General features: G+C 53.9%; 1 protein-coding gene across 2 annotated transcripts in view; it reads right to left on the bottom strand.

Annotated features, from left to right (window-relative positions):
• The window catches only part of SPTB (spectrin beta, erythrocytic), a 119,945-nt gene that overhangs the window by 11,659 nt on the left and 80,626 nt on the right, over positions 1 to 27,660 (bottom strand). For both annotated transcript variants that reach the window (XM_048220059.2, XM_026486830.4), the window contains 19 exons: positions 26,499 to 27,369; positions 25,291 to 25,428; positions 20,846 to 21,602; positions 19,513 to 19,715; positions 19,311 to 19,401; positions 17,762 to 17,908; positions 16,242 to 16,505; positions 15,689 to 15,895; positions 15,151 to 15,240; positions 11,609 to 11,887; positions 11,001 to 11,131; positions 9,881 to 10,085; positions 9,255 to 9,629; positions 7,597 to 7,841; positions 6,300 to 6,438; positions 5,756 to 5,840; positions 4,729 to 4,925; positions 4,379 to 4,428; positions 3,842 to 3,920 (listed from right to left, as the gene is read on the bottom strand). In XM_048220059.2, the coding sequence (XP_048076016.1) occupies positions 3,842 to 3,920; positions 4,379 to 4,428; positions 4,729 to 4,925; positions 5,756 to 5,840; positions 6,300 to 6,438; positions 7,597 to 7,841; positions 9,255 to 9,629; positions 9,881 to 10,085; positions 11,001 to 11,131; positions 11,609 to 11,887; positions 15,151 to 15,240; positions 15,689 to 15,895; positions 16,242 to 16,505; positions 17,762 to 17,908; positions 19,311 to 19,401; positions 19,513 to 19,715; positions 20,846 to 21,602; positions 25,291 to 25,428; positions 26,499 to 27,369 (4,553 nt within the window). The remainder of the gene's footprint in view (positions 1 to 3,841; positions 3,921 to 4,378; positions 4,429 to 4,728; positions 4,926 to 5,755; positions 5,841 to 6,299; positions 6,439 to 7,596; positions 7,842 to 9,254; positions 9,630 to 9,880; positions 10,086 to 11,000; positions 11,132 to 11,608; positions 11,888 to 15,150; positions 15,241 to 15,688; positions 15,896 to 16,241; positions 16,506 to 17,761; positions 17,909 to 19,310; positions 19,402 to 19,512; positions 19,716 to 20,845; positions 21,603 to 25,290; positions 25,429 to 26,498; positions 27,370 to 27,660) is intronic.

Raw genomic sequence — 27,660 nt, 5'->3', positions numbered from 1 at the left:
GTCAGGCATCCTGGGGAGACAGCGCCACGCCCAGGGTTAGGGGAAAACGGAGTCCTTTCCAAGCCCCTTCTGTTCATTACGAACAAATAGGATTTGCATGGGCTGAAAAACACCTGAAGCAGCAGCTCCGTTGGGCCTCACGGGGCGGGTAGAAAGGATCAGGAAGGCTTGCTCGGGCAAGAAGAAACACAGCTGCTGCCCCCACACCCACGTCCCCTCCATCCAAGGACAGCGGGGCCCGGCCTCCGGCCGCTGGGTGAAGCTGCGGGCTGCCCGCCAGGGAGGCTGCTCTGAGGGGAGCTGGCCCGCGCTGTCTCGAAGGTATCCTGGCTGCGACTGCTGCCCGCTCAGCGCCTGAGGCACGTCCCTCACATTCGCAAGTGCCGGTTACTTCCCTGAAGCCACAGCAAGCTCTGAGACTATGGAAGGGGGAGGCAAGGGCCCTAGGCGGCTCGACTCCCCCCACCCCCGCCCCAATCCCTGATGAGATGCCCAGTCCTCTCCGGGGCAGCCAGCTGCCGGCAGTCTCGGAAGGTCACGGTAAGAGTGACGTCTGTGAGCTGCCCTTGGGAGAGAGTTTTCCCTGACCACCTGATGAAGGGGCCTGATAACGAACAGCACCCAGCAGCCGCTTTCTGGAGTAGCCTCACATCCCTGAGGCAGGCAGGGCGTGACCACCCACACCGTGAGCCTGAAGACTGACTCTTGTCACAGTGCCTAAGAACACCAGTCCCTTTCAGGGATGTCCCTCGCATGGTCACAGCTGCCCGGCTGGGAGAGATGCCCCAATTCCCACCCCAAAGCCAAGAAACAGAGGCAGTGCACAGAAGACCCCCCAGCACTGTTGGCTGGGGACCCTTACGCCCGGAGCGACTTGGATCCTCTGCGATACCATTCTTCCTCTGTGAAATCAATCGTGACACCGCCCCACAGATGTTACACTGGGGATTCTGAGGCACCCAGGGTCTGGAAGATGAGGATGCTTAACAAGACCCTCAAGCCCTTTCCAGAGCCACACCCAGGATGAAGGGGAGACACACAAGACAAGGTTATCAGGGTGACAGTGCCCCAGGCACTAAGAGGAAGGGGAATGGCTCAGCCTGCCACCAGGCCCCCATCCAGCATCCTGGGGCCATCTTCAGGGCACAGACCTTGGCAGGAGCTGAGGCACAGCCCTGCCTCTCTTCACCAAACAAGGACCAAGGCAAATACCCCAGCCCTTTTCCTCTTCTTTCCCATCTCCAGCCTCACACCAGCTAGAACCTGACAAGCGAACAGGCTCCTTAGAACTAATGATGAGACCAGAGGAAAGTGGGGTAACCCACCTCTCCCAGCCTCTGTGTTTACTTAGGTACATTTTTGACACACAAGGATGTTCTGGACTTTCTATAATCCCTAAGAGAGGGCTTTATAAAGGTGAGGAGACCAGGATGTTTAGGTGGTTTGTCTAAAATCATGCAGGAAGGCCCCAGCAGAATTACAGACTAGAACCCAACATCCTGAATTTCACTCCAAATTTTGGCTTTTGTGATACCGGTTTTTATGCTTGGCCTCACACACACACACTTACCTGTATGAATGGATTATTTTACCAGATTGTGCTCTAATGTGGAAAGGTGGTGAGGGAGGCAATTCATTGTACGATGATGTGCTTGAGGAAAAGACGGACGTGGAACGGCACACACGCACCCGGGAAGGGGAGGACGGGCTGGGGCAGGTGGACTGTAGCCATCTAGGCGGGGGTTCAGGGGCCTGGTCCACTCCCATCCGCTCCCCCAAGCAGGAAGCCAGCATGCACTAGTGACGGGTTCCACATAAAGCAACACCACACGGATCCATTCTACAGGGTGCCCACACCACACCACACACATGGGACAGACAGCAGGAGAGCCACCACGCCCCACGCCAGGCCGGAGAGAAGGGACAGCACACCACCAGCCCTTCCCGGGAGAGGCCTGTGGTTTCTGTAAAGGTGTCCCAGCCTGCATGGGACCCATCCTCGTCTCTTCTCAGATCAAAGACCAATTGGAGATCATGCCCTCCCTTGGAGTTTTGGAGATCCTCATAAAGCCCAGCAAAGGGCTCAGAAAGGAGAAGTGGCAGGAAATTTGTTTCCATGAGGCCTCGGGCCTGGTATTCACTGGATTTGCCATCTGGTTTCTTCCTGTACCAAACACAGGCGTTTTCCCCTCTGGCGCAGGGGCCGGCTCTCTGGGAAGGGTCTCAAATGTAGGCTCATTCCCTCCTTCCAGATACTCAGGTCCAAGCAGATTTTATTCCCCCAAACCCAGTGACATTCAGGTGCTGGACGGAGGCAGCTCTGATGCACACGTAATTACATCTGCACAGACGTACATGACACAAACCACGGAGTCGCACAGGTGGTCACAAAGGAGCCCACAGACCCGGACACCACTGCACGGAGACACACAGGGATGTGCAGCCGAAGCGCGGGCGGTGTGGGACAGTCCCAGCCCCAGCGTCCACAGTTCAGGCCAGCCCCCAGAGTTCTCTCTCCTTCCAGTAGGGGCTGTCTCTGGGAAAAAGGGGCTGGGACGAAGGCCACCAGAGACCCCACATGCGATGACTGGCGCTTCAGAGGGCACTTCTGGGAGAGGCCCTCCATCGGGAGCCCAGGAATGCCCTCTGCTGGACATGAAGGGCTGGTGCAGCTCAGAAAGGGAGGCCTGGCCAGGCTGGAGGCAGCAGAGGGAGCTCAGAGAGGGAGTGTGTGTGTGTGTGACTCAAAACTGTGAGAAGGGCTGAAATACAGACCTGACAGGGATTCTGCATGGGAAATACTCATTGTATGTGCATTTTTCTGGGGTGGTTGGTGTATCAGAAATTTCCACCTAGAATACCAATCTCTCTAAAGGTTCAGGCAAGCTTCATCGGGCAGCAGGACAGGTGGGGTACATGCATAAGTGAGCCATGCAAGGCACATGCTGAAGTCTTGTCTTCTTAGGGACTCCCCAGGGCATTCCTCCAAAATCGGGGTTGCGGCCTCCTGGGATCCCTGCACGCACACCCTGGGTCTTTTCAGCTAATGGACCTATTCCTTCCTGAAGCCATGTGCCCCACACCTTCGGCAGCTGGTCTGTCTTGGACTCTCCCAACACTTCCATCAGCCAGGACTCTGATGCACCCTCCTTTTCTACAAGTTGGGGGGGACTGGCCCTGTGACCCAGAAAGCCCTGGGGCGCTTCTTCACTCCTGCAGGGCACCTCTGCTCCTGCTTCAGAGCCAGCTCCACAGCCAAACTGACCCACAGGCATCAGGCCTGGGGGGGGGGGTGGGGAGCAAAGGGGAGGGGGCTCTGTGTAGGAGGGAGGGATCTCCTAGTGGGTTGGGCAGCCCCCTTCACTGCCCTGAATGCCCGTGGCTGGGGAAGGCGAGGTAAGATGGTCTGTTTGTGCATGTGTGAGAGTGTGTGTGCGTGTGTGAATGTGTGTGGGGGGGGGCATACTGTGTTGAGGATGGAATGAGAGGGAAAATGGGAGAAGAATGGTACATAAAAATAAATCTTCCCTGGATCAAGTGTTTCTAATGTAGATGGTGATGTGTTTATACAATAAAATTTATTAGACTAGATAAAATCAAACTAGTAAGATCATGTCAGTGGGCTGGCATGTCAGTTTCTTCTGGGTGGAAGGAAGGAGGGGAATTATTCTAGAAGTGAAGGAAACCTAAGTGAAAAAGAAGACTGATCTGAAGGAGGAGTCTGGAAGCCTGGGTGGGGCATGCCTGTCCTTGCGTTCTGCCCTGGCTGAGCCTAGTAGGGATGAGAGGGTTCTGGCAGCAAGGACTCCCAGGAACCGGACAAATAGGACAGGAAACTGACCGGGGACGTTCTCTCGGTGGCTGCACGATGGGGACCTCGGGGAGCCTCCCCTGCTGTCTCGCCTTCTTCCTCTTGAGGCCTATGGAAGACGCAGCCCTTCTTTAGAAACCACCCGAGGCTGGTGCCTCCCCCCAGGGCCTGGCTTCCCACTCTCCTCAGCAGGAACATGGCAACCATCTCCCGGTCCAGGCCTCCTGGCAACAGGCACTTAGCAAGAACAGCTTAATCCGAAACTTTATGGCGGTTATTTCAGAAATGGACACGGTTGTAGGTAGATCTGTCTCTGGGGCACATGTTCAGGTGGCTCCCAGAGCAGGGGAGCGTTTCTGTCTGCACCGGGCCTTCAGTCCTCCCGTGGATATGGGGGGACAGCCTTTAGGCTGTAGACACTCCAGATTTCTCTGGCTAGTGGCCCAGGTGCAAGAGGTATTATTAAGACATCAGGGGGCCTGTTTCTGATCTCCCTCCCCCTTCCCACCCATCCTCCTTGGCAGACCGCTCCTGCTAAATCCACTGCCTGGCCCTTCCCACACTTACCCACTCTCCTCCTCGGGTCTCTCTGGGGTCTGGCGTTCTTTTAGCTCAAGCTAAGGGGAAGAAAAGGCCGAGGGTATCAGAGTAGCTACAGAGAAGAGCCGGATCGCTGTTAGACTTCCCTAAAGATGGCTCCCCACACACCCGCTGTTTGTTCTTTTAGAAATTACCCCTTTTGTTTTCTGCATTCAGAAGTACTTTCTACGTCTCCTATTTCCTTCCCACTCTATCCCTCACCAAGCCTTTTACACTGTCCGATGGTGCTTAATAACAGGCTCAGAGTTCTTGACTTGAGATCCCCCCGCCCCCCAAGGCCTGGCTGCAGGGCCTCCCAGCGCCCGTTCCCAGCTCACCGTGGTGGGCTTCTCCAGGGCGGCAAAGCGCTCTGCCCAGGTGGCTGTGGATTTCTCAAAAGCCTCATGCCTCCTGATGAGCTTCTCCACACCATCCACCGTGTGTCCAAAGTCCCGGCTGGCCAGGTAGGGCTCCTGGGCGATCAACCATGCTTCGGCCACAGAGGCGTCCCTCGAGAACTGGCACACTTCCAGTACTGCCACGGGGAACAAGCCACAGAGCCACCCACAGGGCCCAAGAGCCTGTTAGCACTCAGCAGTGGGCCCTCCACAGACAAGGAGCTGGTGGTCAGGCGGGAGGCCTTCGCAGGGGTCCCTGCTCAGTGGTGACCTGCTGCCTGAGACCACTCCATCCCACACCATAAGGGGGGGGGGCATTTCCTCATCTCCATCCATAGTTATATTGGAAAACACATGAATTAGAACACACACTAGTTTGAAAACAAAATATAATTTAGATGTCTCCTTTTGAGGAGCAGCCTTTTGCCCTGAACGCTCTCTTCCCAGCCCTTGGCTGTCTCACATAATCGTGCACAAGCAACCATGGCGCCATCAGGCCTTCCCGGCTTGCGTGTAGCTCCTACCTGAGCGATGGATTTTCCACCCCTCCTTGATCTCCAGCTGCAGAAGACAGAGCTCTACCTGCATCTGACATGCCTCAGATCAAACATACGGAAGGCACTAGATAGAGCCTTAACCTGACCCCTCCCCCAGGCTACAGGGACACCAGCCTGGCACAAGGCGGTGGTGTCCTCCCAGTAGAAGCTGAGCCACTCAGGTTCTGCCCAGGCCCAGGCGGGACAGAGGGTAGGCAGGGAGAAGGCATGCTGGCTAGTTAGAGGTAGGCTGCCAGCAGCGTGTCCATGCGGCACTTTGGTGTGGACCCCCGAGGCCCTTGGCCCCAGAACTTTGCTGATGCGTGGTGTTCTGGGGGCTCTTCTCTAGGCAGTGAAAATCACCCCTCCCTGCTCCCACCTCGGCAGGAGTCTGCCCCCCTCCCCAAGTTCTGGGTCGCAGGTGCACTCACACATGCGGAGCTGTTCCTGGCGGTCCTCCCACTTCTCATCCATCTCCTTCCTCCTGGATAGCACCTGCTTCAGTTTCTCACTAATCTGTGGGAAGGGAGGCAGAAGAGCTCAGGCTTTTGGTAAGCCTTCCTCTTGTCTGAGGTGGTGTGCTGCAGGGTCCTGCAAAGCATGCTGGGTTTGGTCACAAGGACCTCACTCTGTCTTGGCCCTGCCACTTGGCAGCTGTGCAACTCTGGGCAAGTTACTTAACCTCTCTGAGGCACATGTGCCTCTCCTTGGACATGGGTGTTGCCAAGGCCAAAGCCTGCACATATGCGGGTGGTTGGGTGGATTTTGAGCCTGCTCTCCTTTCTAAGCTGCCAGCCTTGGGTGGGGCTGGTGGGGCTCTAATCCCTGGGCCTGCACACAGCCCTGAGGCTCCATGAGTGAAAGAGTCTCCTCAGGGAAACCATGGCCCACCGCTCCCTCCCAAGAAGCTGTCTGGCCGGGCAAGAATGCAGGCAAGGACCGGGAGGGGCTCCTCTTCACCCTGTGTCCTCTCACCTCCTCCGAGGCCTGGTGCTGCCTCTCCAGCAGGGACTTCCCCAGCTCCAGGCAGGCGCTAAAGTTCTTGCTCCGGGTGTCGATCTCTGCCTTGATGCCCTGATGATACTTCATGAGCAGTTCCACTGAGGAGACGTCCCTGGGGAGGTAGGGGGGGTCAAGGGTCGGGAGGCAGTTTGGGGAAGAAGGACACTCTTGGCCTGTCTGATGCCAAGTCCAGACCAGAGAGGGCTGACTCCCACCTGCCTGGGAGTCCGACCTCACTTCCTCCTCTCTCTTTGGCCAGCCAGGGAGTCCTCTGCCAGCCCAGCCCCACGGAAACGCTGATGCCCTAGTGTCTTCCGCTGGTCACTTGGCAGGGGATGGGCTGGGGGTTCAGGGACCCCAAAAGAAGCCTGGGAATATTATTTGACAATAAAAAGGAATGAAGTTCTGATACTTGCTACAACATGGATGAACCTTAAAAGGTTTGCTCTAAGTGAAAGGAGCCAGTCACAAAGGACCACGTATTTTATGAGTTCCCGTCTATGATGAGTCTAGGACAGGCAAATCTAGACAGACAGAAAGCAGATTCGTGGTGGCCAGGGGCTGGGGAGAGGAGGGAATTGTGGGGTGATGACTGCTAATGGGTACAGGGCTTCTTTCTGGGGTGATGAGTCTTCTAAACTTAGATTGCAGTGAGGGCCGTACCCAGTGATCGTGTGCAAACTCCTGAGTGGGACACGTTAAGTGGCTGAATGGTATGCTATGCGAATTGCATTCTGAATAAAGATGTAAACTATAAAGACTTGGCCTTCAGGACGGGCCCTCCAGGGCAGAGGGACAGAGATGGGCCAGCGACCACTGCCAACAAGACAGTCCTTGGAGAGTGGCTCCCTGCCGAGGGTCTCACTGCCACGAGCACCTTCCCAACCTCGCACGGACAGGGAGCTCCTTCTTGACCTTGGGGGGAGTGGCCTCCACATCCTGGCACTGGGGGAAGAGTGCACAAGCTCGGACCTGCCCAGCTTTGCATGGGTGAAGCGCTTACTTTCCCTGACAGCTGTGGTCACTGCCCTGCCATCAGATCTGAATGTCGGAGGTCCTTCTCACCACTCTCAGGGCTCCCTTTACTCTGAAATGTTCGGTCCCCCCAGGAGAAGATAAGCCACTCCATTTCTGCCTGGACCCAGCCTCAGGTGCCCCCACAGTTCAAGACGGTTCCTCCAAGGAGGAGTCCCAGGGCAGTGCCTGGGTCTGCCAGCCTCGGGGACAAAGTGGCTCAGGAGTGGGGCTGTCCTGAGGATGTCCCCCTTACCTAGGCTTCTCCTGGGTCTCGATCTGACGGATGATGCTCTCCATCCAGGACAGGAGGTCTCGGGCCATGCTGAAGAAGCGGAATTTGTCTGCCGTGTCTACCAGCTGGGTGCGGCGGCCGGCACAGGCGTCGAGCAATGCTTGCCACGCGGTGGACACCTCCTGCTCCTTGTTCTGGATGGTCTCTGCTTTCTCCCCAGCGTATGCCTTCTGCAGGCGGCTGGCCACGTCCTGGAACTGCTGGACCTGTGGTTGGGCAAAACTGGACGTTGTTATCCAGAAAGACGTGTCCTGGGCTTCTGATGGGCCAGGGGTTTGTCTCCTCTGGATCTCTCTTCCCAGGGCTCTTCTGGAAGGCAAGATCTTCAGCCTCCCACCAATGCTGGGGGAGAAGTCTCCTTGTTTTGTCTTCTATGGACCCAAGCCATCCTTTGGGCTTTGATGAGGATATGGGAGTAAATGGGACTCTATGCCCTTTCATCTTCCCAGAAGTACGGTAATTAGAGTAACCATGTGCCAGGCATATTTCATAGACACCCTATGAACGAGGTACTATTGTGATCCCAGATGAAGAAACTGAGGCACAGGGAGCCTGAGTGAGTGCCTGAGGTCGTTCACACTGGAAGAGGGGTGCACTGGAGTCCCCGTTCTTAACCACTCTATATGCTGCCTGTCCAAGGAAGGGGCTCTACCAGATCCCTGCTTGAGGCCGGTCCCAGTGCAATGAGGCCTCATTCCTGAGACTTCAGTGGACTGTGCCCACCTCAGGGGCTCTGGCACCCCTCAAAGTACAAGGGCCACAGGGCAGGCCCCAACTTCGGCTGTAGGACAAAATCCTAGGAGGTCCTCTTCTGAGTGAACCAGGGCCCGACCCACCTTGGTTCCCTATCCCTGAACCCCACTGGGTGGGTGCAGGACTCCACAGCCAGCCCGTCCCTCCTGGGGCCTCTGGAAAGCTGCTGAGGCTCCGTCAACGGGGGCCCCTTGCCCTCACCCTTTCCATCACATCAAGTTCTGTGGAGCCCAACGGGCCTGCAGAGGTGCCTCGGAGGCCACTGCAGTGAGGGGAAGTGGGGGTCTGAGCAGATCCTGGGGGCCCCCCAGCTCCTACGTAGAAAGACTGAATAGCCCAGGGGCTCAGGGCATGGAGTCTAGAGCCAGGATGCCAGGATCTGAATCCTGGCTCCACTGTTTCTCCACATGTTCCGGGGAACTCGTTTACTCTCTGTGCCTTGCTTTCCTCACCTATAAAGAGCAGATGTTAGAACCTAGCTCAGAGGGCAGCTATGAGGCGTCAGTGACTAAATGTAATGCTGATCCCAGCCCTTGGTGCTAGGAATGCACCGTGCGTGTTCACGAGTAACACTGCTGCACAACCAGAGACAGAGCATTTTAAGGTATTTTGTGCCCTGGGTTTTTGTGAGGTTTCAGACTGAAGAACTACTTCTGAAGCTAAAGAATGACTGAAAGCCACAGCTCCCAGCCTTTTTGCCCCGAGCTGTTGCCTTTCTAAAGATGCGAAATTTCCTGGTGTCCATTCCAGAGGTTGACATCCCCAGGCCCCTGGGAAGTTGGTCACGGGGAAGAGGTGGATGGCAGGTCCCAGGAGCTGTGGGGGTGGGGGTGGGGGGTAGGGGAGCAGCAGGGGACAGAAAGCACCTGTAAGCCCAGCAGGTGGAGCTCCCGCTCGAAGGCCGTGTGCACCCGGTGGAAAGACTCAGCCGTGCTGGCGTCCAGCCCCACGTCCTCAGGCAGCTCTCGGTGCTTCTCGTCGATGAGGCCCAGGATCTCCGTGCCCGTGTAGAAGTAGCGGTGCAGATCATAGGAGGCGGCCAGCAGCTGCATGCGCGTGTCGATGAGCTCCAGCAGGTCAGCCCACATTTCGTTCAGCCCATCCTTCCACTCTGCAATCGTGGCCGCTTCGCTGTGGCCTGCGTCGATGAGCCGCTCAATGATGATGTTCACGTTGTCCACCCGCTCCTGCCCAATCGCCCCCGTCTCCCGGGCAAAGTCCCGGAACTTGTCCCGGAGCAGCTGGATGTGGGGGAAACAGAAATGGGGTTATCGGGGGGTGGGGGGGAGGGGTGGGGTGGTGTCATCACCCCAGCCACAGACTTTCACTAGGCGGGAACCACAATGACCTGGGGCCACACCTTCCCAGGGCAGCCTGAGCTCACGCCAGTGTGTCTCCATCTCTATGTAGCAGTGTGTGTGTGTCTGTCTGTCTGTCTGGCATGACTGTTCCTGCGTCTGTGGCATTCAAGGAAGACAGAGACAGCACTCACAGTGACATGGTCAAAGTCTTGCCCCATCTCAGGGGACGAGGCCACCAGCTCCTTTTCTGAAATCCACTGCTCCAAGTCATCCGCCTCCCTCTTCAGCTGGAACAGGTGATACATGTTCTCTAGCTTCCGCCTGCGTTCTTCCGCTACGTCCTTCAGCCCTGCGTATTGCTTGTCCACTTGCCCTTGCAGTCGGATGATCTGCTCCCTGGAGTTCAAAACCAGAAAGCACTCAGAGACGAAGGCAGAGGGCCCAGAGCAGCCAGCTCAGAGGGGCAGGGATAGCTGGGGAACGGAAGTTAGGAGAAATGGCTGCGGCTTGTCCCAGGAAGTGCTGGGGAGGAAAAGAACCACCCCTCAGACCAGAATGCCTCAGGTGATGACCGCAGTGTGTCCTGTCTGGACAGGGTGCCTCCTGTCATCATCTCTCACTCTGGGAACCTCAGGCAGACAGAAGGGAACTCCTCCATTATTCTCCCAAGGAGGCTGATAGAGCAGCACTGTGAGCCCAGCTCCAGAGGCCCCCCCCAGGGATCGGGCCTGTAGTACAAGGGGCTCAATCCTTGGGGCTCCTTGGGAGATACTGGGGGGCTGCTGAAGCCCCACAGCTCTGGATGCCCTGCAGGCAGCTGAGGACACAGCCGTGCCTGGGAGGTGCAGCTTGGCGTGTCTGGCCCAGGGGCTCCCATCTGTGTGGAACCGACTAGGCGGGTATAAGTTTTCTACCTTCATGCCTATATAATGTTTTTGCTGAGACACTGGGAGATCCTGAAGTACCTTCCGGACCATAAAGAGAAAAACAAAGTTACTCTTCAGTGTCTCTTAGCATAATCTCATTCTTCTAAAGATTGGAGCTCTTGGTTCACCAAGAGGTAGTTTCGCTATTCCATTTTCTGATCTTTTTGCAAACCAGACCTTAGTTGGCCCTGTTTGAAGTTCCTTACGCAAAACCAAGGCATGAGATAGAACTGGGCCGGTCAGCAGATGAGAAAGCAGTGGTCTCAAACCCAGTTATCCCCCAAACTGTTGCTGTTTTCCCACTTGGACCTGAAGGGATCCCGGTTGGTGGGGTCCCTGGCCTGATGCCCAGGAGCCGACCAAGTCCCTCCAGTGGCACACGCACCCCTCTGGGTGGCCCGCAGACAGCAGGCTCTGGGCCCTGGCGGCCAGCTGCTTGATGTTCCGTCCGTACTCCTCCACCGTGTGCTGCTGCCTCAAGTGCCGCTTCAGCATCACGATGGCGCTCTCTTCGTCCTAGGAGGCAGCGACTGTCAGGGCACCTGCTCCTGGAGGCGCCTGAGACTGGGGTGGGGGGTGGGGGGGTGCAGCCAGGCTCATGGCGCCCTCACAAGAGAATGGTGCACGATTCCTTCCTGCTACTTGTTCCCCAGCAGTACCCTACCTTCCTCTTGATTCTTTTCTGATACCTACCCTCCCAGGCCTAGCTCCAATCTTCTGACCCCATGAACACCTTAGAGATGCCTCACCTCAACTCTCCCTCCCTCCCGGCAGTCCCTCATTACAAAATCCATGGCACGAAAAAGGTGGGGAGATCTTGGGTTCGATCAAATCTAGGTTGGCAAACGGGGCACCTGACTGCGTGACGCACGTTGCAGCGGGTGTCCTCACACACCGGGACTTACGACGTGTGACTGCCCACTGACTGCCCCACCCCAGCTCTTCCTCTCGGCCTTGGCTCCCAGCTTGGCGCCACCCCCACCCCCAGCCAACCTTGGGCGTCTCGTCGGAGATGATGTAGAGCTCTTGCTCGCTGATCCAGGCCTCGGCCTCGCTTGCGTCCAGGTAGTACTGCTGTGCCTCACTGGCGTCCCGCAGGCGCTGTAGCCGCCCGGCCGCCGCCTCCTGCAGTGTGTCCCATGAGCCCTGCAGGTGCCCCAGGCGTTCCTGGATGTCCTGGCAGTCGATCTCGGCCGCCTCCACCAGCCGCTGCCCTCTCTGCAGCACGTCCTCCACCCGCGGCGCGTGGCCCAGGATCTCGTTCTGCAGCGTCTGTGGCCAGGTGGGAAGGGCTCGGAGGTGAGGTAGGGGGGCCGGGCCCGCATGCAGCAGGTCATCCAGGGCCCGCTCTGGCACTTGGGGCAGGCTCCCGCTCAGGGAAGCTAGTGCGGAGCGGGGCCCGTGAGCCGGGCTGGCGCTCGGCACCGCACAGCACCCTGCGTCCACCCCCTGCAGGCTGCGAGCAGCCGCTAAGTAGCTTGGGGCAGTGGCTGGCTGCGCAGGTCTCTGCACGCGGCTCTCCATGCTCCCTGCTGTTCCTGGGTCTCAGCAGAGCTTGCTTCCTAGCCGCGCATGCTGGGGGAACGGAGAATGATTTCTACATGGCCTCTGATGACTTATTTTAGCGCCCCTGGCTCTGTGTGAGACAACAGGTGACGGTGGCTCCTTGCTCAGATTTTAGGATTTGGGTTCCCCCCGGGCCCCCCCGCCATTTCTACTTCTCAAATCTTTTGTGAACTCTGTATTATTTGCTGTTTAAGCATTTGGTCACCAAAAGGGCATTTTCCTCTCTCTCTGGTGATGGGTCGACTTTGTCTTCGGTGGGCCATTATCTGAGTGTCGCTCACTTCCTGGGTCCTGGAGGCCCGGACCGAGCTGCTTCTTGCAGGTGGGCTCTCGGCTCCTTACACCTCACCTCCTCCCTTGCTACAGTTTCCCCTCGGCCCTTAAGACCATCTGGAGTGCAGGGTCAAGAGCAGCACACAAGTGGTACAGTGACCGTCAGCACTGAAAATACACAGGACCAGCAAGATTCACAAGTCACCTAACTTGCTGAAATGCCTTCTTCCCTTTAGACTCCGAATCTCAACCTGACAATGTTTCGTGGTCCGTGCAACTGAATTCAAACAACCCATGGTGTCAGCAAAGTGTGCCTCTTTCTTTCCCTGAGATCTTATGACCTCTGCAAGGGATCCTCTCTCTCTTTTTAAGCAGTTCCTTTCTAGGCCCCCATGCAGTGTACTTCCTTATGATGTATTCTTCCTGTGTCATGTGTCCAACACAGAGTTATGAAGTTATTTCCTAGGTCCCTGGCTTCATTCTAGGCTCTAGGGACAATGTGGAAACAAGATCAACAAAACCCCTGCCTTCATAAAGCTTACACAGTCGTAGAGGGAGCAGATGGTAAGCATGGAAATAACTGAATAAATGTGGATAACGGGTGCTATGAGGAAAATACTCCACTGAGATCGAGAACGTCTGCAGGAGCGTGTTGGTGGCTACTTGAGCTGGGGGAGTCCAGAAGGGGCTTCCTGGGGAGATGACATCTGAGTGAGGCATGAGCGGTGAGAAGGAAGTGACCGCATAAAGGTTTGGGGGATGAAAGTTGCTGGCAAGAGAGAAAAGAAAGTGTAAAGTCCCCAGGTTGGAAGCCGGCCAGGACTATCTGCAGGCCAGAACAGCTAGAATACTATGAAGGAGGGTCAGATTGATGAGAAGTGAGCTTTAGAGTAGGCAGGAGCCAGATCAGGTGGGACAGTGGTTCTCAACCCTGGTTGCACACTGAATAACCTAGGAAAACATACACGGCCAGGGCCCTATCCCCAGGGATCTTAATTAATTGATTTGAGGTAGGAACTTGGCATCCATAGGTTTAAAAGTTCCGCTAGGTGATTCTACTGTGCGGCCAAAGTCGAGAACCATTCACGTGGTACCTTGCAGGACTGTTTCTAGTTGCAATGGATAACCATTAGAGCAGCGGTTCTCAAAATGGGATCCCACACCAACAGCATCAGCGTCACCTAGGATCTTGATAGATATGCAAGTTATCAGGCTCTACTCCCAGAGCTTGATTCAGTAGACCTGAGATGCAGCCTGGTCAACTGTGTTTTAACAAGCCCTCCGGGGGAGTCTGGCGCATGCTGAAGTTTGAGAACCACCACAATAGAGGGAATGATAATATGAGATTTAAGCTGTGGCTGGTCTAGCCTAGAGTAGTCTTGACTAGGGCAGCCATGCTCTCCCAAGAGACTATCTTCCCCTTCTTGGTTAGGGGAATCCCACCCATATTTGTCTTGCCCTTTTCTTGAAATAGCAACCTTCATCCAGGGGAGTTGAGAGTCTTTTGGCAATCCCACCAAGGCCAGACAGAGTCAAAGTCTTTAGTGTTGGAAGGACTGATGTCAGCTCATTTTACAGTTGAGGAAACTGAGGTCCCAGGATACTGTCTTCTACCAGTCTCCTTCCTTTAACTGCAAGTTGTGGCATTAATTGACCCCCTACCTACTGCCTTCTAGCCCAGACCCTGCCTGTGCCCACTGGAGCCTTATATGACTAGGTCATGTCAACTGGGAGGAAAGGTTCCCCAGAAACTTTTCAGATACCTCTTTGAATGTAACTCAGACCCTTGCCCGGTTGCTGGGCTCTGTGAGCACATGTCAGCTGCTGTTATTTTGAGGATGTGCTGGCTGCCATGGCCTTTCTTCCCCAAGGAGCTGCAATGCTGACTGGCATTCTGGGACATACTGCTCTTCTCTGGGACCAGTTCCCAGGCTCTTGTTGCTCTTGGCTGTGGCTGCCCCTACTTCCTGACCCAGAGAGTAGAGCAGGCAGGAGGAGCGACTCTCTGCCCAAGAGCAGGGTCTGTGGCCAGCCCCTGGCTGGACAGAGAAGCACCATGAGCCCATGCAGCTGGCCTTCTTGGAAGATACAAGAGGATACTTGTACTCCTGATACAGGAGGAAGTATTGCATTTGCTCACTTCCAGGAGTCTGACCAGGGCCTCAGAAATGACCCATCAGGCTTAAGAAAGAGCAGAACAGCAAATAGATGTTGCTCTGATAGGCTCAGGGACCAAGTTTAGTGGCTTCCCATGAGTATCCTCATGTGGCAGAAGAAATGGGGCTTACTTGCCCTGAGGATCCCAACAGGCCAGGCTCAGTCCTGGAAGAGGGGCAAATCTGTCTTGGGAAAGAAACCAGGAGCTATGGGCTTCCTTTCAGGGAGGCCACGGGATACAGGAGCTATAAAGCACATAGGTCCTGCACTCACCTATGCTCTGATGGGTCTGAATGGCCCCAAATCCCAAAGCATCTGGACACTCCCTACCAGCACTGGCCCTGCCATGGACTTCCCAGAATTCTCTCTGCCATCACCAAAGCAGCTCTTTTTATGGGATCTGGTGGCCCCACAGCTACCAACAAGAACAAAATCTGCTGTTGCTGGCCTTCTGCGGGTCAGGGCTGGGCATTACCCTGGGCAGGGCAGGGGCAGGGAGGGGGCAGGTGGGGGGACTAAGCAGGTGAAGCAGGACTCACCTGATTCTTCTTCATTAACAGCTGTACAGTTTGCAGATTCGTGCCATAGTCGGCTGACTGGGCCAGAGGCAGCCTCTCTTCCACCCAGAGCTGTAGAGACCAGAGGCGGGGGGACAGCTGATGACAATTGTGGCCACCCTCCGCCAAGCCCTCACCCTGGGTCAGACAGAGCTCTCTCCTGCCATGTCTCCCTGGTTCTTCCCAATGCCCCACTCCCCGTCAGGGTTTTGTCCCCATTTCACAGATGGGGACACTTAGATATTTTGAATTGAGTTTCCAAATAACTTGCTTCTGGTCATACAGGGGGAAGGTAACATAGCTGGATCGTGAACCCAAGTCTGTCTGTCCCAAAGTATGACTGAGTTACGATTCAAAAAGCACTGGCTTTACTTTCATATTTAATGTAATCATCACAACAGCTCTGAGATCAGGAGGTGAGAGTACCAGACATCTGCTAGGAACCACCCTGGGCGGTAGCCAGTTATCCTGACAGCAGCTGCTGGCTCAGCCCCTGGGGTGAGGTCTGCGGCCAACTCACTGTCTCATCCTCCAAGTCCCTGCTGATCTGCAGCTTGGCTCGGGATGATTCCAGCTGCTTCTTCCTCTTCTCCAGGGGCTCCAGGAGGTCCAGGAACCGCCTCTCGATGCTCACGTCTGTGTCTCCTGCCTCCTCTCCCAGCGAGGGCACCTGCGCAAGCAGCTCCCCCAGCTCCTCCTTCCGCACATTCACTTGGTCCTCCACACGCTGGGACACAAGGGGACGGTGTCGGTAACAACCTTGGCACATGGGTAGCCCCACGTCCTCTTCATCATCCGTATCCTATCCATCCTTAAAGTCCCAGCCTTCCCCAGGAAGTCTCCCTGGATGCCCCCACTCATCCTTCCCGCCCCGCAAGTGCCTGTCCTATACTTCACGTGCATGCTTTTTTAAAACCCAGGATCCCTGTCTTACCCACTGCAAAGTGGGAGGATATGCGTTATGAACCAGGAGACATTTTTGCTCAAGCCCAGATAAGAGGAACAGGAGGAGTACTTTTTGCTCCCCAAGATCTCCTATTCCAACATTCCCAGTCTACAACCCATTCACGTGCCTTCAGCTTAGCCAGCATCCGGTTGACGCTGGTCAGGTCCTTGCCCGGGTCATCAGACCGCAGCTGGTCCTCCATAGCGCTGATCCACTTGTTGAGGTCAGCATGGGTCTGTGAGCGCAGGTAGGAGCTCCTGGCAGCTGAGAGGTGCTGGGCCCTCTCCTGTGTGGTGGCCTGAAGCTCATCCCAGAGCCGGTGCAAGTCTTCCAGCCTCTGGGACACCAGGGTTGTATACTGGGTCTTCTCCTCCATCAGCTGCTTTCCTTCCTGCGTGGGGAAGCAGGAGGGCTCACCCTCTGAGGCCCAGCAGCCTTGGAGCAGCCCTGCTCCGTGTGGTTGCTGGGAATTAACTGAGGGGAGGTCAGGGAGGCAAAGACTCTGCCTAGAACTCAGGTGAGGCTCTACTGAAAGACTCTGCACCCCCAGGCTTATTTGCAGGAGAAGGTGTGGCAGGGAGGGGTGCGTTTGGGGCAAAGGACTCAGGGAGACCGTAGCATGGGGAGTTGTTGCAGAACAGGATCAGCTGATGTTATGTTATCTTTTAATTAAAAAAAAAAGATTCAAGATCCATCCAGGTACAGCCAGCATGGAAAGAACTCCACTCTCTCGATTGTCTTCCCAGAGGCTGTGCACTAGCCTTTGGTGATATCTTTTAGTTACTGGGTTTGTGTTACCCGGTTTTTACCTGCATAAATTTACCCTTTCGGGTGGGTACAGTATGATGTGACTTGGGCCTAGGAATATATGTTGCTAACAATAATCAATATTTACTGAATGCCCCCTAAGTACCAAGTACTATGCTAAGAACTTTAATGTTCACAATACCCTCGGGTAGCTACTGTTATTGTCCTCATTTTTCAGATGAAGAAACCGAGACACAGGGAGGTTCAGGAGTCAGACAGTCTGGCTCAGAGTCTGCACCTTCGACCACTATGGAGGCTGCCTTGTGTGGACCCTATGCCTCCTTCTTCCTGGACAGCCACAGCAGAGAGGAGCAAAGGTAACGGATTCCCAGATCAAAAGCCAGCTGCATTTTGACATGGGCCCTGGAGCAGGCCTGTTATAAGGGGGTCATCCTCTTAGAGTCCCCCAACTATGAAGGGTGTGAATGACCACTCCCTGGTGGTCTTGCCCATCCAAACGATGAGGGTCCGTGGTCCCCTGGACCACTCTGCTCATCTCACATATCCCCCTGCCCTTGGGCAGGACAGTGCTGGGGCCCTGGTGAAGATAAAGGAAGGCACACCGACATAACTGGCTGAGGCATTCACTCCAGCATCCTCAGGGTCCTGGACTGTCTCCAGACTCGGGTCCCCCAGAGGATACACCAATTCTGACCAGGCCTAAGAGGACTGGATAAATCAGGAGCTCTGAAGGTTGGACTACTATTTAGAGAAGTTTACACTTCCAGGTTCTATACCATCCAGTAAGTTTCAGACGGTGTCTATGCCCCGCGTGAAGCCCCATTCAGGCACACACATCTGAGCAGAGAGCCCCCAGCACTCACCACTCGCCTCACTTACCGCATCGATGCTATCTAGCCACCCTTGGTGGGAAGCCAGGTCTGCCATAAATGCCTGGTGCTTCGCCCACTTGTTTTGCAGGTTTCTCGCGTCATCATAGGAGACATCCTGAGATGTTAGCAGCTTGTCATTGATCCAGAGAGTGAGCTGTGGACAGAAAGAGGGAGTCCAGCAGTCTCTGAGTGGAGCTCTTTGGCCAGGGGCTCAGGGCAAGACCTGCTGCCCACCTCTGGCTGCAGAGGAAGGCCAAGGAGAGGAAGTATGAATACAGCAGAGTACTACTTTGCAAAACTCTGGGTCCCTAACTCTCAGCACAAGCAACTTAACCTGTGTTGTCTCAGGGCTGAAATATCAGCCCCCGAGTGTCTTCCCTAGTCGAGTGTATGCAGTGTGACACCAGGGATATTTATGCTTCTCTCCATATTTCCAGGACCTAGGACAGGGCCTGGCCTGCTGTAGGAAGTGAGCGTTTACTGGATGGATAGATAAACCCACCCTTTGGCAGTAGGGTGAGAAATCATTAATAAACACAGAGAAAATGTTATCTGAGGAAGAAGCCAAGGGCAGATCCTATAATTAACAATGAGGGAAGAACTGTGATGAGCACCCAATGTTTCCAAGATGTTCTGGCAGCATACCAAGCCTGGTTGATGCCAAGGGCAGAGGCAGATGAAAACAAAGTTGTTTGGGCTGAGTGGGAAGGGGTATGAGGATGGGAGAGAGAAAGAAGTCAGAGAAAGCACCATTCCACACAGAAGTACCCCTCATGGAGGGCTCAGGAGTGCAGGTTAAAAAACTTCCTTGCACAGCTCACCCCAGGCTGAGCAAGCTCTTCCGAGTCAGCTCTCCAACTGGGAGGCTTGTTGAAAACACTGCTCTCTTTCTCACCCGTTGGGGTTCTGATTCATCTGGGCCTGAGTGGGGCCCAGGACTTTGCATTTAACAAGGGCCAGGACTGGCTCCATAATTTTCAGGGTCCAGTGCAAAATGGAAATACTCAAAATTATTAAGAATTTCAAGATGGCAACCACAGAACATTAAACCAAGCATGGGGCCCTTCTGAGCACAGGCCCTTGATGAATGCCCGGGCGGCATGTCCTTGAAGCCGGCCTTGACCAGGGCCCTAGGGGACTCTTTATATAGACAGCCCTCAGGCCACTCTTTGAGAAATCCTGCCCTGGAGTAAGGAAATTAAAATTGTAGATTTGGGGGAAAAAATTATAGAACCAAAGATTCTAGAGGATGACCTAAGCTATCAAATACCCAGAGTCCCCCTCATCAAATTCCAGACTCCCAACTTAGAAAGGATCCCTGTGGACTTTCTTTCCTTCCTTTCTAAGTTTATTATTATTATTTTTTTTAGTGATCTCTACGCCCAACATGGAGCTCAAACCCATGACCCCAAGATCAAGAGCCGCACACTCCTCCGACTGAGCCAGCCAGGTGTTCCCCCCGCCCAACCCCCCACCCTGCAAACTTTCTACCTCTAGGGCACTTTGCTTCTAGAAGGGAATCTCCTGCAAAGTGGCCTGCTTTGCTGCAGCCTCACCTCTTGGCAGTTCTGGAGGAAGTGCTGGAGCTCCAAGTTGTCTTTCAGAATGACGGAAGCCTCCTCAGCCTTCTCCTTGTTTTTCCTGTGCCTGGAAGGGAAGCCGAAAGCTGTCGTCAGCACAGCACTGAGCCTGGGCGCCTTGCATGACACCACCAGCCCTACCTGGCTCCGGCCCCGTGACCTTGGGGGCAGAGAGTACCTGTCCTCAATCAGCTGCACCTTCTCCAGGATCTTGTCTGAGTAGAGGTTTTCTTCAGCTACCAGCTTGTTTCCAGAGTCCACAGGACTCAAGACCTTATCCTGGTTGTTCTCCATAGACACCAAGAAATCCTCAAACTTCCGGATCCCAACCTCTGCAGCTTCTAGGGAGTCTGGGGGCTCCAAATGAGCCAGAGTATATTCCTGTTGAAGCAAGTTTCCAGACAAGGCAGGAAATCAAGCTGGGACGGCAGTGAGGGCACCTGCCAAGCAGAAGCACCCTGTGTAGCCATCTAGGCTATAGCATGAATGGTGCTCCCTGGAGTTGTGCAAGGAAGAGGCACCCTAGGCCTTGCCCTCCCCCACCCCAGGGGCACCCAATGAACAGTGCACCTAAAGCTACATGGAAGGGTAATGGCTCAGGGGAAAATTCACCTCTCCAGCCTATAACTGACCCAAGAATAGGGCACAGTTTAGGAAACAGGGCTGGAAAAGGCATGTGATGAGGAGCAAAGGGGATTTCTCCCCAGTTAGTGGCTAGAAAGAGTCCCCAGAATGCAGAATTTGAAGAGAAAGGGGACTCCTCTTGCACTGATGGTGGGAATGCAAACTGGTGCAGTCACTCTGGAGAACAGTTTGGACGTTCCTCAAAAGTTAAAAATAGAACTACACTATGATCCAGCAATTGCATTACTAGGTATTTACCCCAAGGATATAAAAATACAGATTTGAAGGGGCACCTACACCCCAATGTTTATAGCAACAATGTCCACAATAGCCAAACTATGGAAAGAGCCCAGATGTCCATCGACGGATGAATGGATCAAGATGTGGTATGTATAGATAATAGAATACTACTCAGCCATCAAAAACAATGAAATCTAGCCATTTGTAACAATGTGGATGGAACTAGAGTCTATTATGCTAAACAAAATAAGTCAGTCAGAAAAAGATAAATACCATATGATCTCACTCATATGTGGAATTTAAGAAAACAGATGAACGTATGGGAAGGAGGAAAAGAAAAAAAAAGAGAAACAAGCCATGAGAGACCCTTACCGATAAGAACAAACTGAGGGTTGATGGGGGGGGGATGGGCTAGATGGGTGATGGGAATTAAAGAGGGCACTTGCTCTCATGAGCACTGGATGTTGTATGTAAGTGATGAATCACTGAATTCTACTCCTGAAACAAATATTGCACTGTATGTTAACTATTTAAAATTTTCAAAAGGCAGAATTTGGTCTCTGAGGACATTCATAGACTCACCAGTGCTGTTGCCCTAAGAGATAACCCCGCCACCCCTGCCCCAAGCCCTGAATGCCTCTCCCTACCTGATTGCTGAGGATGGCTTCAGCTTGCTTGGCGTCTCTCTGGAACTCCTGGAAGCCGAGGCACTGGGCGAGGGAGTGGTTGCGGCTCTCCCACATCCGGCACAGGGCATCCCAGCCAGCATCCAGGCCCGCCAGCCTCTGGCCCAGAAGCAGGTACTCGGGGTCTGTCTGATCACGGATCACATTCTCTCCGGATACCTTGACATTCTGGAAGCTCTCTTGGTGCCTGTCGATGTCGTCTTTGATGGCCACATGCTGCTGTAGGAGCTGCTCGGCCTCTGGGAGGGACTCGGGCATGTCCTCGGAGGCCACGGCCTTCTGGGCCATGGATAGCCAGGCCTGGAAGTCATCCAGATTCTGCAGGAAGGCCTGGAGCTGGCTGGCTTCACCCAACGAGGCTTCCTGCTCTAGCAGGGCTTCCTGCAGCTCCTGCCACAGCTTCTGCACACATGCCTGCCGCTGCCCAATGTCCTCTCCCTGCTCGGGGTGTGAGGCCATCAGCTGCTGCGACTCATGCTCCAGGGCACCCACACGGTCCCGGATGGCGGCCACATCGCGCTCCAGCCCTGACAGCTTTCGTTGGATGGCAATGATGCCCGCCAGGTCCTGGCCCAGGTCCTTTGTGGACTGCACCACCTGCATCTTGTCCTCGATCCACTTGCTAGTCTCTTCACACTCCACGCAGTAGTTACGCACCCGCAGGGCTGAGTTCACTGCCTCCCGCCGGTCTGACACTATGGTCTGGAATGCCTGCCACCTGCCAAGCAGGACACAGAGACACCCTCTTTCTTAACACTTCCCACAGGGCCTCCCTACCCAGATTCCCATAGATCTTGCACTCTGAAAAAATCATCTACCCAACACACTGTGATGACTAAAATTCATTTACCCAATTTTACCCAAGACAATATAAACTGCCGATCAGATCTTTCCATCAGCAGGGGGTGAGCAGTGATGTGATTCCAACCAGCAATAAAGGAACAAAAATGACTCTTAGCTCGGCTCCGTATGTAGTCGATTTTTGGGCAAACATAGAACTTGCCCAGATTTTTTGAAATGCTGAAAATAATGGGAAAGCTTACATTTACCGATTTATAGACAATTTCAGGACATAGGGTCCCAGGGTCCCTAGAGGAACCATACAAATGCCCGAGACCATGTTCAAAGTACCCAAGGCCTAAAAACGTCACCTTGGCTCTGAAAGAAAAGAGGCCTTATGAAGGAGGAGGAGGAGGAGGGGGAAGGGAGAAGCTGGGGTTATAACTAAAACAGACAGCATAACCTTAACCTTCAGATGTAGTGCTGGCATGGAAATGGGAAATATGCAAAAGTCTGGCAACATGCCCCGGTGTCTGGGGTTGGTTGGCAGCTTCCAATCAGCCTCTTCTCAAGAGCTGTGCATCAGCCTGGGCCGAGACCACCAGGGACCCTTTCCTTGGACCGAAGCTGACTCATTCTGAGTGATATGTAATATGTAAGTAACATGTAAGCACATAAGAGTGTGCTGACTGCTCATTTGCTGAGCCCATCTTTCCTGAACACCCACAAGGTAACAGCAGTATGTGAGCTGTTGGGAGGATATAGTCATAGCCAGACTTTGCCTTATGGAGTGTATGCTTTAGAAAGAATTAAGACGAGCTCACAAAATAACTGTAGTATAAAGTGCTATGTACATAGCACATACCAGGCAGAGGGGATTAAGGAGATGTGAGGGTGACAAGGGTGAGGGGACAGGTTTCATGGTGGCCATCTGAGCAGGATCTCAATGAGCACCTCTCTGCCACTATAGAGATCTACTTAAGGATGGGGCCCTGAGTATCTCACCCTTCTCTGTACCCCCCGCACCTGGGGGAAGGAGGCTGAGGGACTAGGCAATTGGCCTGGAGAGAGTGAATTTGGGTCCTCCCAAGGCTGCTAGATAGGTCTGCAAAGAGAAGTGGGAGATAGGCGGGGGAGACCTGGGAATACCAGGAGAGCGAAGTGCGAGAGCCCAAAGGTTTCACAGCTTCCCTCCTAGAAAGAGAAGTCCTTGAGTTCTGGAGAATACTGTGCCTACATGTGAGAAGCCCCATGGTGATTTTCTAGGTCTTGGTGTGGTCTCACTGCAGCTACCAGCAGAGGCCACAGAGAGGATGGGCTGGGAATTAAGTCTGGTTCCCCCTGTTGCACTGTCTCCAAGATGGAAGAAGTTGACAGAACCACTCTAGGCAGCCCTGGCCAGGCCATGTCAGAACTTCAGGTTTGGTCCTGGCCCAAGATTATTAAAAAAAAAAAAAATGTTGGTCAACTGGAATGCACACGGTGGAAGATAACCACATATTCAGTAAGTGTTTGAATGACTCCTCTGTTCCAAGCTTGGCAGAAGATATTCCAGTTTCATCCCTGTTCACTCATTCACTAAGCATTTATCATGCAACTATCATGTGCCTTGTGCCAGGCACCGTTCTAGGCTTTAGGGAGGTAGCAACGAACAAAGCAAAGTGCTTGGTCTCTTTTGAGTGGGCAGAGACAAATAAATAAGTCCATAATTCATCCAAGTGGTGACAAGTGCAATGAAAAAATTAAGCAAGGTCATGAGATAGAGGCATGGGGGCTGGGTGGGAAGGAGGTAGTGATGTTTTCAAACGGTCAGTGAAGACTGCTCCAATAAGCTGACATATGAGTTGAGATCTGAATAATGTAATAGAGTAAGTCATGTGGATATCTGGGAAAAGAATATTCTAGACAGAGTAAAGCTCGGACATATGTGCTTGGTGCTCAAAGAACTGTGGGCAGTAAAGATATTGCTCTTTATTTGTTTACAGTCTAGGAGGAAAGTTCTTCAGGATAAAAGTAATTATAATACAAGGTAGAATGTAAAGCTCTAAACCATACAAAGGAAGGAAAGAAAGTTTTGCATCTTGGACAGAGGGAAAAAGAGGAACCTGAACTGGCCTAAAGGAGGGGCCGGACTTGGAACATAGAGTTGGAGGAGAATGCACGCTGGTGGAGAGAACAGCAGAGGCTCAGAGGCAGGACTGTGGGCAAAGGTGAAGAATGATGGCTGCTGTAAAAAATATTTGAAGAGCATTCACATAGAAGAAGAATCAGAATTAGTTTCAATCTCTCTAAAGGGGAGGGCCAGAACCAAGGTGTACAAATTGCAAGAAGGGAGATTTCCATTCAATAGGAGGTAAAACCTTTTAACCGAAAGGAGTTGCCTCCTATGGAATGGGGTGCATGGTGAAGAGGTGAGTTCCCCACCACTGGAAGTGTCTGTATGAGACACAGCGGTCTGGGGGTATTCGGCTAGACTTGATGATTTCTGAGGTACGTTTCACCTCTCAAGAAAACCATCTTACCATTTCATGCCTCCGGTTCTCTCTCACCTAAGGATGGCAAGTGCCTTGATGTATTTCACTTAGGATGGTACAAGGCTTAGAGATCTGTAAAGATCATTCTCTGACTATAGCTCATTAAGGCAACAGATACATAGGTGACAAGTTTTTCCTGTCTTGCACATGCACACAGTCACATGCACACTCACACACGCAAACACCACCCTTCATTACCTCCAAGCCTAAAGAAGAACAAAGAGGCATCTTTCCCTTCTGTACAAACCTCGGATTACAGAGGAATCTCCTTAACTCAGTCCCCATCTTTGGATGGAGATAATCAGCTCCGTTCTAGGGGCTCCGAGATATCCTCATCACCATCCTGCCTCCCGCTGGGCCCCCACCAGAGTCTCGACTATGCTGATCCCCCTTTTTCCCCCCACACAATGGGGTCTTGCCTAACTCCACCTCCCAGATCACTTCAGGCAGAGCAAAGCTCAGACACAAGTGTGGGGAAAGGGGCCGGGACAGCGGGGAGCTGGTGAACACGTGGTATTGTGTGTGCAGGGCCCCGGGTAACAAACAGGAACAAAGGCGTGTGCTGTCCTCAGAGATCCTTGAGGAACTCATGGCAATTACGCCTGGACTGAAAGCACCCCCTCTCCAAAGGCTCCTCGGGGCCTGTTCTTTGTTCCAGCCACAAAGCGTGCTCAAGGCTTCCTGCTAATTCTCCTCTTCATTCAAGCCAGCCTCACTGTCGATGCTGCATTTTGGCACAGGCTGGGGCTTTCTTTTATGGACAGTACTTAAGAGCTCTCAGAAAGTAATTTTCCCGGCCTATGAATGTCTGGGGAAATGTGGCATGAGTAGCATATGGCCTGATTCTAACTACCCGTGCACTCAGAACGGCTCCTCCTTCCCCCCGTGATATGCCCCCCAGCCCTGGTGGCATTCACCACTCTGTCCACCACGCAGGGCCTTTCCCCTTGCTGCTACTGCTCCAGAATCAGAAGGAGACCAGGGATGAGAAAGACAGAAGTTCGGAGGGGAGGAACTGGCAGGCCACGCCCCAGGGGTGTGTCAGTTGCCCAGAGAAGGAGCCCTCAGCCCCCAGCCCTACCCATGCCCCACCTGTCATTCAGATGGTCCTGGTACTGCTTCACTTCCCCACTGCGAGGGTGGCCGCTGTCTACCAGGCTGTTGGCAGCGAGGTTCACGCCGTCAATCTGTGTCATCAAGGTCTTCATCTCCTGGTCCAGGATGTCAAACCTGATATGCACAGAGAAGGTGACTGGGGCCAAAGCACCGGCACTTTACCTACCGCCCAGTCTCTGGAACGTGGAGCTCTTGCTTTCTCCTTCCATCTCCTGAATACATTTGACCAGGTAAGGGGGCAGAAAGGAAGAAGATATGCTGACATACCTATTTTCTGGTTCATGGGTCCAATTTCATGGTTTAGCATTTCTTGGACCAAGCTAGTAAAGAGCTGGTTGCTTACTCCTTAGGCCACTGGCTCAGTGAAAAGGCACACGGGAACGAAGAGGTGTATATGGCGGGGTGGTGATCACCTCAGAGAACACCTGTCATACCTCCATGGCCACAGCTGCTGCCCTTGAGCCCTAATTCCATTGCCTTGACACCTTGCCCTGAAGGATACCCTCCCCAGCTAGGTGCTCTGTCCCTGGGTAGGAGAAGGCAGCGCTGGCAGGGGAAGGGGTGTAGTTCTGAAAGTGGACTCCTCCCTCCGGCAGCCTGCGCCCACCTCCGCACGCTCTAGGGAGTGACCTCTCATACTCTTCGACTCTCTAGTTCTGTACTTAAGAGGGCCACATGGACGGAGGGCATGTTCCCTCCCATGCCCGAGCACAGATGCAATCAGAGTACCGGAAAGAAGAGTGGCCTTGCAGCCTGGTGCTTTGCAAACTAGTCCCTGGGGTCCTTTGCGGTTCTGTGGCTGAAGGACTATCATGGAAAGCTAGAGCTGGTGGGGTTCTGACTTCTCATCTCCCTCTTCACTAAACGGTTCCGCTCTCCTCTGTGTTCTATGTCGGGTTCTGTCTACAATTCATTTGAACAAAGACCACTGTGGCTGAAAAGGAATTGAATAACTAGACTAGAAAGGTCCCCTTTGTTTTATTTTAAGGAAGGCCCCACAGGGTAAAGGACCCAAAGCCACAGAGCCTGATTAAAACCCATGACTCTGGTGCATGGCCTCAACCATAAAGGGCATCCCATCACTTCTCAAAGAAAACCTTGCTGATCTCGAGGTTCCCACCCTCGGCGGCAGCGCAGTGCAGGCCATAGTGGAGAGAAGTGAGGAAGACAAAGCAGGTTCTGACCTGTGCTGTGCCACCTCCAGGTCCTCCAGCGTGTCTGGGATCTCCATCTGGGCTAGCCACTTCTCCTTCTCCCCCATCCACAGCTCACAGGCGTCTGTCTCCCCAAACACTGTGTACAGGTCCAGGGCGTCCTGTAGCCTCTGCCGACGCAGGTCTGCCTGGGCCACCACCTGCTGGTAGAGCTCCCGGAGGGCCTGCAGCCGGTTGGTCACATCTGGGGAATCCCGAAACTCTTGGGGGAAGCCCTGGGCCTGCTGTTCCAGATGCTCCATCACCCCTCGGCTCTCCTCCAGTTCCTCCAGGAAATCCTTGTGCTTTTTCCCCAGGGCCCGCGTGGCCCCCTCATCCTGCCCCACGTCTTCGCCTGAGAGCAGCCGGTGGGCATCTTGCATCCAGGCCTTCAGGTCATCAGCATCACCCTGGAACTGGAAGAAATTCTCAGCATCCTGGAGGTTCTTCTTGCGAAAGGCAGCCAGCTCCTTCAGCTGGTTCCACTGGGCAGCCACCTCTTTGATTCGGGCCTCAATCTGTGGGTGCCCAAACTGCTTACGTGCGACCATGCCCTCTGCCTCCTGGAAGATCTGCTCCAGGTGGGTGTCCAGCCCTCGGAGCTCATCCTCAAAGGCCTTGTGCTTGCGCTGTAAGATGAGCACACTCGTCAGGTCCTTGCCATAGTCCAGGGAAGAGTAGATCTGCTCCTTCTCCTTGATCCAGCTCTCGGCCTCATCCATCTCCCAGAAGAACTTCCAGAGCCGCTTAGACTGCTCCAGCTGGACCTTCCTCCCAGCTGCCATGTTGCTCAGCTCCTCAAAGCACTGCTCCAGGTGGCTGACACGGTCCCGGATAACCTGGGGGTCACAAGGCTGGTATCCTGGGAGGAATGAGAGAAGGGAAGACAAAAGAGGTAAGGGCTTTGCTTGTGGGTAAGCTTCAGGTCAGTTGCCAGGCCAGAACCATGCGACCTAGGACCTGCCATCTCACTGGGGCTTTGGGATTGCATACAGGGGAACACAGCTGCTCAGAGGGCAGGCCAGGTTCTTTATAATCAGTTACCACGAACACTTCACGAATAAGTTGGGTCAGCTCTCAGTAGAAATACACAACAAGAAATTATTTTTTTAAAAGACCCAGAAACAGGGGTGCCTGGGTGGGTCAGTCAGTT

Source organism: Ursus arctos, unplaced genomic scaffold (assembly GCF_023065955.2).
Source record: "Ursus arctos isolate Adak ecotype North America unplaced genomic scaffold, UrsArc2.0 scaffold_25, whole genome shotgun sequence".
NCBI lineage: Eukaryota > Metazoa > Chordata > Mammalia > Carnivora > Ursidae > Ursus > Ursus arctos.
This window is presented reverse-complemented; position numbering and strand designations above follow the sequence as displayed.